Source organism: Sinocyclocheilus rhinocerous, unplaced genomic scaffold (genome assembly GCF_001515625.1).
Source record: "Sinocyclocheilus rhinocerous isolate Xijiao unplaced genomic scaffold, SAMN03320098_v1.1 scaffold4023, whole genome shotgun sequence".
In the NCBI taxonomy this organism is placed as follows: Eukaryota; Metazoa; Chordata; class Actinopteri; order Cypriniformes; family Cyprinidae; genus Sinocyclocheilus; species Sinocyclocheilus rhinocerous.
This window is the reverse complement of record NW_015667282.1, coordinates 571,197-584,586: the sequence shown is the minus strand read 5'-3', so window position 1 is coordinate 584,586 and position 13,390 is coordinate 571,197. Positions and strand designations below refer to the sequence as shown.

Genomic DNA, 13,390 nt, shown 5'->3' with positions numbered 1-13,390 from the left:
CAAACTATACAGATGTACAGATTAATTTCATTTAAGAGGAAAAACAAAGCCGAAGTAACACGACAAAATTTTTTTTACAAATGTCACTGGTGTATCGAGGTGAAGAAAGGTGTTGGGGTTCCTCAAAGCTTGAAGACACTTACAAGTTAAACCAAACATAATCAGCTTCCTGTGTGACACTGTTGCATCAAGACTCGATTTAAACAGAATCAAATACGAGTTTAAAAAGACAGATACTTGATGAAGTGCATTTTAGAGGGCTATATTGCGCTTCAGTATGGAACTCTTCACCGAGCAGGAATGTGATAATCCAAGGGAGAACTAGGATCCAATCCCATGCTTCTGAACTGCGCCGGTGAACTTTCCATGCAGAAAACAAACACTGCTATTCATGAATGGATCTGCAGCGGATGGTGAAAGAGTCTGCACCGTTTCATTTCATATATGTGTAAGAACTCAACGTTGCTGTGAGAGTGAGCAGGATAGACATGAGTGGGAAACAAATCGAAGAGTCTGGCTGATTCCAACGGTCTCTTTGCGTTTGTTACTGTCGAATATATTTTACATGATCTTTACATTATTTGAGCGGCAAAAATAGGAGAAACATGAGGAAAAATACGAATTTAACAATTTGCCCATGTCACCCTCAGTAACTGTGTCATGATAACTTTGTTATACCTGCATCAAAAGGCTTTTTCTACATGGGCTTTCACACCGATAGGACAGGGGGCAATAACCAGGGGCCCCCAATACACATCTCCAAATGAATAATAAATTATTGTGCTTGTTCAATGCATAGAAATGACTTGCATGATGGCATGTTTTGATCAGAAATTTTGCATGAGTAATCATAGTCCACAAAACACTAATACAGACCACCACAGTGGCTTGACAATGTTTTAGGCTGTCCACTGGCTAAATTTACGACCAGAAACCGAATTTGGGCCTAAGATGCTGAATTGCATCTTCTCCTCTACGTAACATTATGAAATAGACAAAATTTGGGATTGGCTTCAGATGGTGCAAAATGCCTGTGACTAATCAGTGGCTTACGTACATTGAAACAAATACTAGCATTGTGGCACATTATTGGAGAGGAAGGATACAAGGGACATCCCATTTTTTGCTGCTCAGGAGATAATGAATGGGAAAACTAAATGTCAATGTGTGTGTATGGAGACGGGAGGAAAATGATACAAAACAACACTGTAATTCCTAAAGCTTTGTATTTTATTTGTATGCAGCAATATTGCTTACCTCACCTACAGCACATATGGTAGGTGGGTCCAGGGAGGTGGGGGCAATGGTTTGGGCATTATTAGGGGAGTAGCAAGTTGGTTGGCATTTTTAATCCTCATCAGGGGTTAGATGAGATGAGCTATAACCGTTTCTGAGAAAGTGGCAGTTTTTTTTATATAAAAAAAAAAATTTTCATTTGATTTTTACATGCTATATTTCGTTCGAGTTTTGCAGTGTGTCTACGCCTAGTCTCGTCCCGGTTTGTCCTTCAAGGATCAGCCGGACGTTTTTATCCGTGTATGAAGCCATCACATCTTCAGCAATGGTTTGATTGTAGCCAGGGACAGGACAGGACTTGAGAGAGACAGCGGGATGGTTGGGCAGTCACAGCTGTTTAAGGAGAAGCCAAAGATGTTTGTCTGATTATTTGGTGTGTGCAATTTGTGTCTGGAAGTTTCTGGAATGTCTCAGAAGTGGAGTGATCCTCTACTCCTTAACACTTTCAGACAGACTGATGCTTGTTGACTTTCCCCATTATTCTCAGGATACAACACAGATGTATCATGTGACTCTGATGTCATCAATAAGGGCCTTCACTAGGTCCAGAGAATGTTTGTAATCTGGGGTGGAGCTAAAGCAGAAGCGCTCACACCACACTGAACTCTCATGTAGAGAGAAGAGTAGGGCTATCTGACACAGAGCCGAGCTTCAGAGATTTCAGGCAGTAATAAAAGTGTTAATTGTGGAGGTGATGATGAAATGAAATCCAGACTGAGAATATTGTTCATTCTCACCACTGTTCTACGGAGGGCCTTGGTTTTAAATGTGCAGTTATTCGACCCCTGGTCAGCCTTGTTTCTCATCAGTACACCGCTACACTAATGCCAAATAACCATTCAGCACTGGTCCCACAGCAGCTTATTGTGAGCCAGGCAACTCCACACATCAGAGCGACTACATTTTCAGTTTCTTTTAGTGATGTCAGTGGTTTTCCCTTACCCTTCATCTGGTGACAATGGTCCAGTTGCTGCATGCGAGGGTGTTGACCTGAAACAAAACGAAAAAAAAAAAAAACTCTGCTCAGCAAAGCTCAATCATTCTCATTTATGCAGCCATGCAGGCTCGTCTGTATAAACAACAACAAAAAAGAACAAATAACAGATCATATGTTCATTTAAAAACAAAAATGAATGAAAAATCAATTAAAAATATATATTGTACAGTATAGGCTATGTTAAGAATGGACTTTTTAAGAGACTATAAATAATGTAATATATAATTTTATTTTAACGGCATGCATAGGTTTTTTGTAAATACAGAAATACAGAAAAAAACTACTACTGCTATTAATCTATTATTGAAAAATAATTATAACCTTAATAGAATGGCTTCACTCATTGCCCTGGTCTCACTAGGTAGACTGTGACATATTTGTTAGAAGGTGTAGATTTTTTTAACACTTTTCACATTAAAGAGAGGAATCCAATATATGTTAAATGCAAAAAGTATATATAAATCTATACATAAATCAAGGCATATATATAGAGCTATACAACATATGTATCTATGTATACATGTATATGTACATATGTGTATATATATGCACACATATACATATGTATGTATATATGATATGAGAGCACTGTCCTCCTCTGTGTTGACCTCTGATTGGAGTGGAGGTGAAGCACTACTGGCTGTCACTTGCTCACGTTCTTCTTTCTTTCGTGCAATACGTTCGGTGAACGACCAAAACTCTGACCTGGCCCACATAGTGTGCGCTTATGTGCGTGTTTGGGACGTCTGGGTTTGAGCGAGTGTTGTCTGTGTGCGTGCGCGTGTCTAGCTTTCAATGCACAGTGATGTACTGGCTTTTCGATATGGCTTATGTCGCCTGTTTTTGGGAGGGGAATGCACTACCAGCAATTCATTTACACCGTGTGAATATGTCCTACCATCTCCAACTCACATACTACATACATATGCACTGGACTCCACATGTTCTTAATTCCTCCATAAACCCTGTTTTCATCTTCCGGCCTAATCGCCAAAGGCCATGATCTTTCAGTCCGAGTCTGAGAGAATGAGTGTGTGTGCGCGTGTGGGGTAGGGGGGAGGGGACGAAACGCGTGTGACGGTTTGGTCACTTTAAATGTGTGTGATGCAGCTTGACTTAAGCTTAGCTTGTTCGTCATCTCTTAGATACACAGCAATGCAATTTGCAGTCTTAGGTTTGGTTAGGCTTTATATTATGCTTTTCTTGTCTTTGTATGTTTGTTTAAGGTGCCTTTTGCTGCCAATTTTGTTTGTCGAAAATGTAGATGATGTTGCATAAAATTCTCCTAAACAAGTGGAGCTTGTTTCAAATGAGCACTGGGAGAAAGAACTGAACTAAAGAATGTCTGTGACATCTATTAAAAAGCAAAAAAATAAACGAAAAAAAAAAAAAGACAAAATACAATTTTTTTTTACAAAAAGCGGGAAAAAAAGAAAATAAAAAAAGAAAACTTAACTGGCATCAGCCTGACTTCATCATCAGAGATTGTCAAATAGCATGGGGTGGGAAATAGAGTGCGTTGGCCACTCAATGAATCTCTTAAAGGTTGAGTCTGTAGAAAGAGAAACAGTTTGCCTTCTGTGCTCAGCTTATGATAATTTTCAGCCACTTCTTTTATTTTTCTATAAATACAGTTTTCTGTCTGTTCTTTTGTAGCATGACTGAGATGCTATTTCCTTCATTTGCTGACAATAACTCAAGTGGTTTTTGGTTCATAATGTTGTTCGTATCTCTTGCCACTGATGTTGGAGAGGAGAGGGTGTGTTGCACAACCACTTGACTTAGTGAGAATCAGTAAAAGATTGTCTTCATTTGAGCACGAAACCTTTTCCAAACAATAAAGCAGCCTTCCAGTTATGCTCGAGTGTTTGTTTTTTTTCTTTCTTCTGCTAAAAATATTAAACAATGTACAAGTGTTTTTTTTCTTTTTCTTCTTCTTTCATTCAAAAAATGTTGAACAGTGTACAATATAAAATTTGGTGGAAGAGCGTTTACTAACGTTTTTACACAAATAGTTAACCTTCTAAACTGTGGGATATGCTGTTTTTCCGGTCCTTGATTCTGAGTGGTTGAGCTGCGTTCAAAGCTGTTGTAAATTACTCTACAAACATACACCTTTTGTTTACTTTGTGTGGTGCTTGGCAACCACGTTGTTGCAACCAGTGGCGGCTCGTGGGTTTTAAAATAGAGGAGGCACACTAATTGTATTGGTCTGGGATCCCTGCCGATTATTATTATTATTTGCTTAACCACTTTAAAATGACTTTTTGGTTGCTTTTAGTCAGTAAAGAAGTCAAGCGTAAAGAAAATGACACACATACAGCAAGATAATATAATTTCACTAACCTGACCTATCACTTGAAGCAAACATCCATCCCTATTTAAAAGTCTGTGTTAAAAGAGAGCTGCCTGTTGCGCCATTCAATTAAGCCAACTGCTGTAACGTTAGCCTATGTCCAGCTTAGGCTGTTTTCCCTCCAACTTCATTAACATGTTATGGTATTACAGCTGTGAAATTACAAACAAACAATACACATTCTGAGACATGAACTGAAATGAATTGTGAATTTTATTAACATTAAATCGTCCTCCTCCCATTTTCACCTCAAAATCTTGGGGAAGCTGTGCTTCCCCTGCCTCCCCCGACAAGCCGCCACTGGTTGCAACCACAACTGTTTCTACATTGAACTACATTGGAACTATATTGTTTGGTGGAAGAATAACTAGTGTTTTTATTAATATCATTACACTTTATTTGCTCTGTTTTATTTTGTGAAACCTAACTACGTATATGGAATAACCGTTTTATAAAAAAACCGCTTCGCGTCGTGCCTAACAACGACCCTTAGCTGTTATAAATTCACTGTAAACCACGGCTTCTTGGGGCTTATTGCTTTATTTTAATTTTCATACTGTACAATCGTAAACTCGTTAATGTTCTTATTTGCGGTGTCGATAACACCGACAAACCTGTTTAAAAACGGCTCTCACGCATCAGTTGTCCTTTATGTTCCTCACTGCTCCAGAACAGACATTTCGGTATATCACGGTAAGTAAGTCTGTCTCTTCTTCACTCCAGCTAACACGTTGTCCGTCATTTTACCTCAAAGGCTGAAGTACAGCGGTCGATGTTTATGTTCACAGTTCATGAATATTTAATCAGCAAAGGGCGGTTCAGTTAATGATTGGTTGTTGCTAAACAATTGAACGATACATTTCGAAGCTCTCGCTATTCTTTCACTAGTACTAAAAATACTAAGTAAACAAATAAAAACATAGAAATATAAAATGGTATTTTAGCCGGGGCTAAAGGCAGAGTTAAATTCGACAACTGTGAAAAGCCCAAGTGCCTAAGATAAGGATGAGGAAAATGATAATCTACTCATCCTACTCATTTACATTTTACATCGGAAAGTACCCACTGGATCCAGATGAAGTCTGTTGAGGCACACATCCTCTGTTTGGGAATCACTGTTCTGTGTGGTGTTGGTGTATCCATGCCACATTGACTTTGTAAGGAGTGCTGACAAACACTAAGGTTTCAGTTTTAGGTGTCATCTAAGGGGTTGTGTATGTTCCCTTGCTGTGTTCTTATCATGATGAATTGAAGGCTGTGTTGGCTGTTGAACAGCATTCCTCCACCCTACCCCTTTCAACTGTGAGCCAAACAAAGAATCGCTAATAACAAAAGTCCAAATGTCCTTATATCCAATTGGTGGTTAAAAAAAGAGAGACAGTCTGACTAAAAGAACAGATATCACAGTTTTTGGTACTTTGACATGAAATGTCTTCAATTATAGGCTGAATTACAAACAGTTACCAAAGCACAAAGACCACACCCAATCAATGGTCTTGAATATGTGACTGAAAATCACAAGATCAACATTTGTTTTTAATGAAAGGATGTTTGAGCCTTATTAAAAGGGCCAAAATGTTGGGAAACATTTGATGAAACACGGTCATTTTAAATGTTTATCTTCTTTTGTGTTCCACAGAAGGAAAAAAAATGCATTCGAGTGACAAGAAGGTGAGTAAATGATTACAGAATTTTCATTTCTTTGTGAAGTATCCCTTTAAATGTGTTGGGAGAGCAATTGTGGGTCAATATTATCTTCAAGAGACAAAAAACGCGAAGACACACAAATAAACAATAACATGTACAAAGCTTAAATAATGTGTCATACTCTATATGTTATATCCAGATGTCCACCTTCACATATGTATCATCACTGTATGTGTAGTACTACAATCTACTACAGTAGATTACTTTTCATCGTGTTATTTGAAAGAGAGCATATCAAGTGGCGGGAAAGATTTAGATGTTTTCAAAAAAGAATTGTAGATGGAAAAGTTCTGTCAGTTATCAATACGGATTGATCGAAATCAGAATTTGTGTGAGAGACAAAAATAAAACATGGGTCACTTCAATGGGTAGACCAAGAACCAGTCTCAAAAATGGTCTTAGGCTGCACAAAGATGTTGATCCCTACGATGAAAGACCCAATTCATCAATCTGAGATTAAACGGCTCACACTGAGGCGAAGACAGTATTGAAACTTCTGAAAAACAAAGTGCTGAGGGCTGTGTGTGCTGGGAGGTGGGGGTGGATGGAGAGAATAGAGCATCTGTCACACTCTGCTACGCATTGACTGCAGGGAGCTGTTTTGGGTGGGGGGTCACAATAAGGAAGAAATGGAGAGTCAAAAGTCAGCATCTGTGTTCAGCGCTTAGTTTAAGAGTGGTAAATACATCCAAAATGAGTAGAATGTAAAAACTATTAATAATAAGTATAACAAGAATTGTTGAAGGGTGTATACAAATATTTGGTTTAAGGGTTTGCCACTAGAGGGCAACACACAAATAATAATTCTATATGATAACTGGCAATATTATAAATGTGTGTAAAATTGTACTACAATTAAGGATTAGTATTGAAAATATAAAAAGAAGAAAAAGAACACAAAATCACCTTGACCTTTTCCTTGAAAGATCAAGTGATTAAAGAGCTTATACAGAGATACATCTGCACAGCCATAAGGTTGTGATTTCTGATGGGAGTAAAGACCATGATATGTGAATGTCATCCTGGACAGGGTACAAGGTGACCTGATGCACCAGCTGTGCATCTGGCCCTTATAGAACTACAGTGTTAAAGCATAAATCAAACACTGTACTGTAAATCAAACTACAGTGTTAAAGCGTAAATCAAAAATCAAGCATAAATACTGTTTACTGTAAAGCCCGTAAAAGCCTTAAGAAGATTGTGGAATAAAGAAACCACTATTTGAATGGGACTGCAAACATTACAATGTTTTTAGTATCAAATACAAAATATGTTTATTTTAAAAGAAACTAAAACTTTTATTTAGCAAAGATGCATTACATTTATTAAAAAAATGACAATAAAGGCTTTTACATTGTTACAAAAATTTCTATTTCAAACAAATGCTGTTCTTTTGAAAATTCTATTCATTAAGGAATTCTGAAAAATCATCATGGTTTCCACAAAAAGACTGGAATAATGGCTGCTGAAAATTCAGCTTTGCTATCACAGGAATAAATTACATTTTAAGATACATTAAAATAAAGAACAGTTATTTTAAATTGTAGTACTAATTCACACTATTACTTACAATATTAGAATATATTACACAGCCTCAGTGAGCTTGAGAGACAAAAGTGTTTTTTTTTAAACAACTTTACAGTCTTATCAGAGGTGATATCTCCGTTTTTATGGCAATTACACACACACACAAAGAGAGAGAGAGCAAATTGTATTGCTACAATAGTTTTTATTTTGTGTATTTTTTTCCCTGAGGTAGACATTTTGACATGTAATACACAAATGTGTACTCTGAACATACATCATTGTAACAGTGAGGTAGATCATATTGTACATGTATTAAGTCATATGATTTTGTCCAGCATATTGCAAGTGTTAAAGTAACGCATTTTAAAGCATTTCGGTTTGTACATTTCAGTGTATGTCCCACTTGCCTCACCATAACAAAAGCTCTCTATTCTTTCACATGCCTCATTTAAAACAGAGAAGGGTCAGAGGGTCACAGGAAAACACATCCAGTGATCAACTCAGGGGGCTGGGACAGCTCTGTGGGTTTCCATAGTAAATGTCACAATAGGTGAATAGTGGAAAAGACTGCGAAGAGCCTTTTAGTGATATATTAGGTGTTCTGTAAAAATATGCAGTTTTTATGATTGAAATACTGTATGTAATGTTACAAATATTTGTCTTTTTTCTTAATGAAGGACATGGCAAAGATACTACACTAATTAGACAATAAAAGACAGAAACATCTTTCAAACTCAAAAATTGTATAAGATAAACATTAAGTATGGCTTCATTCACAATTCCTGAGGGAAATCAGCTTTACATTCAAAGTTTATAGAGGAACCTTACATAATATTCCTAAAATAAGAGTGTTTTTATCTGATTTCAGTGTTGAAGAACATCCATGACCTTACCACTGACATGCTCACTAACAAAATGTATATGAAAACCTTACATTACACATGACATATGAAACTTTCATATGTGTGTTTTGACTTACAATACAGGCTTCATTTTTTGTATACTTTTCTTTTCCATTCCTCTCTTTCAGTCTTTCTTTGGCTTGGATTTCATTAATTGAAGCAGTGGATTAGTACTTGCCACCAAAATGTGCTTCACTGCACAACATAATTATAGAGAGAGAGAGTAAAAGAGGAAAGGAAGAGAATAAAAAAGTGTGATTTCAGGGATACAAAAGAGTGTCTTTGCTACAGGTGTGTTTTTTTTTACTTTAAACCGCATAAACACATTTCATTACACCAAATACACCAAATAATGTTCTTTTTAGCAGCATCATATGACCCCTTTAAAGCTGCAGTCAGAAATAATGATAATGTGCATAAGAGAGACATCTATCTTCTTAGTCTGTAAATGGTTTCATACCATAATGTTATTTGCCCTGATGTTTGATATGTTCAAGTATTGCTACAAACATGTATATATATATATAAAAAAAAAGGATCATTTCACTACATCAAGTAGACTCAGGGATATGTGTACTGTCCCGGACCTCCATAAGACCGTGTCTCCAGAGGCCGTAGATGACTGGTCTTACCCACAGAATCTGCCTCAAGATCAGACTGAGTGGAAAGTCTATCGGGCCTGTAGCTCTGGAGGTCCATCCCACAACTTTCGTTGACATTTCCACCACTATCGCTGTTCTGACGTTCAGTCTTGTCCCTGATTGTGTATGGTGAGACTCTGGCAGTTTTGGACTGGTCGAAGCCGAACTTCCTGTTACGTGGGAGTTCAGCAGCAGCGAGGCTGCTGTGAAGAGGTGTGGGAGTGTGTAGACCCGAGGGCAGCAGAGAAGGAGTGCTGTGAGGGTAACTAGCACTCAGACCGCATTGCTGGGAATAAGCGTAGCCTGGTGCAGGTGGCAGGTATGCAGACGGCAAGGCAAATGCTGGCGACGGAAGATAGGATGGTTTAGGCAGCAGGTGTTGGCTGCTGTAGGATGAAGGGTAATCCTGAGATGTGGGACCACCGCTGTACTGCTGTTCTGAAAGATCACTTCCGCTCCCCTTCAACGGGTCTAAACCAGGAGGCCCGTCTGCGCTGTACCCCCCAGGCCATGGCTCCTGGTGCTGCTCACTTCTCAGGAAACTCCCATGTTCTGGTAAGGACGAGTTGAAGCAATACCTCTCGGCATAGCGTTTTAGCAAGCTAGAGGCACTGAGGGCACTGATGTCGTCGGTGTAGCCTGAGAACGCAGGGCGACTGGGCTGTGGAAATGGGAGGGGCTTAGGGTGTACTGGAGATGATGTGGTAGAAGAGATGTCATAGTGTTGCTCCGCCCACTCAGATGACCACTGCATCATTGCCACACCTGGAAAATCAAAATGATAAAGATATGTTTTTCACATACTGTATGCTAAAAGAATATTTGATGTGATCTGTGTTAAAGGGATAGTTCACACAAAAATGAACATTCTGAAAATTCTAAATAATGTTACTATTACTTTGTATTTCTAGTTGAGAAATTATGCACAAGATAGCTAGAGGTATTTCTCATTGAGAAATAATGCAAAACAAAGTAGATATTAAAAGGGATAGTTCACCAAAAAAATTACATTTCAGAAAAATTCTGCATGATTTTACTGTTATTTTTATTCATTATTGAAAAATAATGCAAAAAGGAAGTATTTAAAGGGAAAGTTTAAAATGAAAATTCAGAAAATTCAGCATGATGTTACTACTATATAATTTGTTATGCATTGTTGAGGAATAATGCACAAGATAACTAGGAGTTATTTTAAAGGGACAACCCACCCCAAAATTAAAATTTTGAAAATTTTGCATCATGTTTGCATTTTTCTTTTTATTCACTGCTGAAAAATAATGCACAAGATAGTTCGAGGAGGTATTTAAAGGGAAAAAATTGAAACTTCTACATGATGTTATTATTACTTTTTATTCCTTGTTGAAAAAAAAAAAATTTGTTTACTCAAAATTACAATTCTGAAAATTCCACATGATGTTGCTATTACTTTTTATTCCTTGTTGAAAAATAATGCAAAAAAAAAAAAAGGTATTTAAAGGGACAGTTTACTCAAAATTACAATTTCCGAAAATTCTGCATGATGTTACTATTACTTTTTATTCATTGATGAGAAATTATGCACAAGATAGCTAAATGAGCTATTTAAAGGGACAGCTTACTCAAAAATTAATCATAACTCAATCATTCACTCAATAAATAATTACACAATTTTTACTTTTGAGTACTCTTTCCATTTAAATAGCTCCTTTAGCTGTCTTGTGCATTGTTTTTCCAATAGAAATAAAAAATTATATCAACAATCATAGCAACATCATGTGGTTTAGGGGTGTTGGAGGCGAAACCCCTTCAACTTCACAACTGGACTGAAAGAAGAATTCACCATATGGAACCGCTTAGTAATCTGGACAAGATGTGATCTATTCTTCACATCTTAATCTGTGCTAATGTAATCTCAGTAACATTGCACTCATCATTATGAGCGTAGGACAAATTAAATGAGCGAGTGAACGCTGGATTTACAACCAGTTGTATTTATATATGTCTGTGTGTGCATGTGTGTCTATTTTCATGTACCTTCTGGAAGATGAAGGCAGATTAGAATCGTCAGATTAGAACAAAGTTCTAGAGCGGGTAGGAGACTGACAGCACACCAAGAGTTTAAGAGCATTTTAAACAAATATAAATGAATATGAACATATCCGCCAGGGTCGTAGAGAGTCAAGATTCCTCGCTAATCCCAACAAATCCTTGCTAAGCACAAATACTCTTGTTCATTTAAAAATATCTAATGCGGAAAAACAGTCAAATGCCAGTTTCTATATATGAATCTGCGTTTTCTTTGTATTTTTATGGTGCTTCCCTCAAATTCACACACTTCCTAGAACTTCCACTGAAGAGACAGGATCCCGTCCATAAATATGGCTGCACCCGGAATGCTAAGAATTCAGCCTGGGATCTATTTACAAAGCACATCCTTTACACACTCGTACACATGCACACACTTCAGGTTGGACATCATAAGAAGACTTTTTTTAACACATGGCTAAAGGTCTGCAATGCTAAATCAATTAGTCATAATGTTGCATAACTACAAATTCTTAGATGCTGGCCACCATATAGCTCAAAATTTAAATATAAACACTATTTAAAGATTTTTTTTATCGGTAAAAAAGGAATAATATTCAGGACTTCTTATCCTTCTTATGGTTGTGAAAAGGCTCATGAGATGAGAGCAAAGAAACAGCTGGTAAAGTCATTACTCTCTTGCAACTACTTTCCAGCAGAATTGTATCTAACATTTACACACATCTGCACAGACTCATAATAAATATGCATGTTTTACACTGTGTGTTAACTCGCCATGCTGTTTTAACCAGAATTCTGTATCAGCGTTATTTTTGTGAGTTAATTGTATATGCTATTGGTGTACAAACATCTTTCCACCATAGCTCATAAACACAGATACCTGAAAGAAAGAGAGATTAATTATTACTCCACCTTGCACTTTCTTAAAATAAACATTTCACCATCTTAAAATTTCACATACCAACACTAACCACCCAAACCAACAGATACAAGCAGTAAATGTGACATTATGAAAGTGACATTATGATGTATAAACACATAACACATGTGCAACCAAAGGGATTTTCTCTCATTCTCTTTAACTTAACATGCAAACTGTAGCATCACATGCAACAGCTATTAATGTAGATTTAAACAGATAATGAGAGGCAGAAATGAAGACAGAGTGATTTTAAAATATAAACAGATAAATGCTGTCATGGTATTTCACATGCATTAAGAAACATACCAGTCCCTCGCCTTCAATCTTCATTGCACTCTAGCAGTTATAAGTAAATTCCAAGCTTTACGCTGCCATGCCTCTGACACTCTTTTTTTTTTTTGTCTCTTGCCCCTTCTTTTTTCCTTCTATCCAACTCTGCACTACCTCCCTCTGCCCCTGTGACAACAACCCACATGCACAGCCCCTCCCCCATCCAAATCCGCCCCTCCCCCTGCCGTCCCTTTTTGTTGAAAGTATTTAAGCAGAGAGAGAGAGAGAGAGAGTATTGTACTGTTAAATAACAATTTGGTTACAGTTTCATGCACACAAATGGCATTTGTATCATTTATTATTATTATAGTCTAATGCAATAACTTGTTTATTTTTATGTGTCTATGTTGCATATTTGGGGGAAATGCTTGTGAGGGATAAACATTATCTGGATACACTAATCTATCATTTTTCCGGAGTATCCGATGAGCGCCGGTGTACCGACGAAACATGCTACCTATCAGATTGTGCTACCAAAAATATATTTGCATTTTTTTAAGGGTAAGTTTAGGATAAGGGTAGGTGTGGACGGGTAGGTTTAGGGTAGGGGTAGGTATGGGCATTAAAGGTGCCATGGAATGAAAAACTGTATTTACCTTGGCATAGTTGAATAATAACAGTTCTGTACATGGAAATGACATACCATGAGCCTCAAACACCATTGTTTCCTCCTTCTTATGTAAATCT

General features: G+C 37.3%; 1 protein-coding gene across 2 annotated transcripts in view; it reads right to left on the bottom strand.

The window, feature by feature from the left end:
- Positions 1-9,265: 9,265 nt before the first annotated feature.
- LOC107733603 (putative fidgetin-like protein 2) overlaps positions 9,266-13,390 on the bottom strand; it is a 5,544-nt gene continuing 1,419 nt past the window's right edge. Inside the window, exons 1-2 of one of the 2 annotated variants that reach the window (XM_016545289.1) lie at positions 12,680-12,748; positions 9,266-10,191 (exon numbers count right to left, since the gene is read on the bottom strand). In XM_016545289.1, the coding sequence (XP_016400775.1) occupies positions 9,347-10,183 (837 nt within the window). In that variant the 5' untranslated portion in view covers positions 10,184-10,191; positions 12,680-12,748 and the 3' untranslated portion in view covers positions 9,266-9,346. Of the gene's footprint in view, positions 10,192-12,679; positions 12,749-13,390 lie in introns of those variants that run through there. The other variant, XM_016545288.1, reaches the window with a different exon arrangement.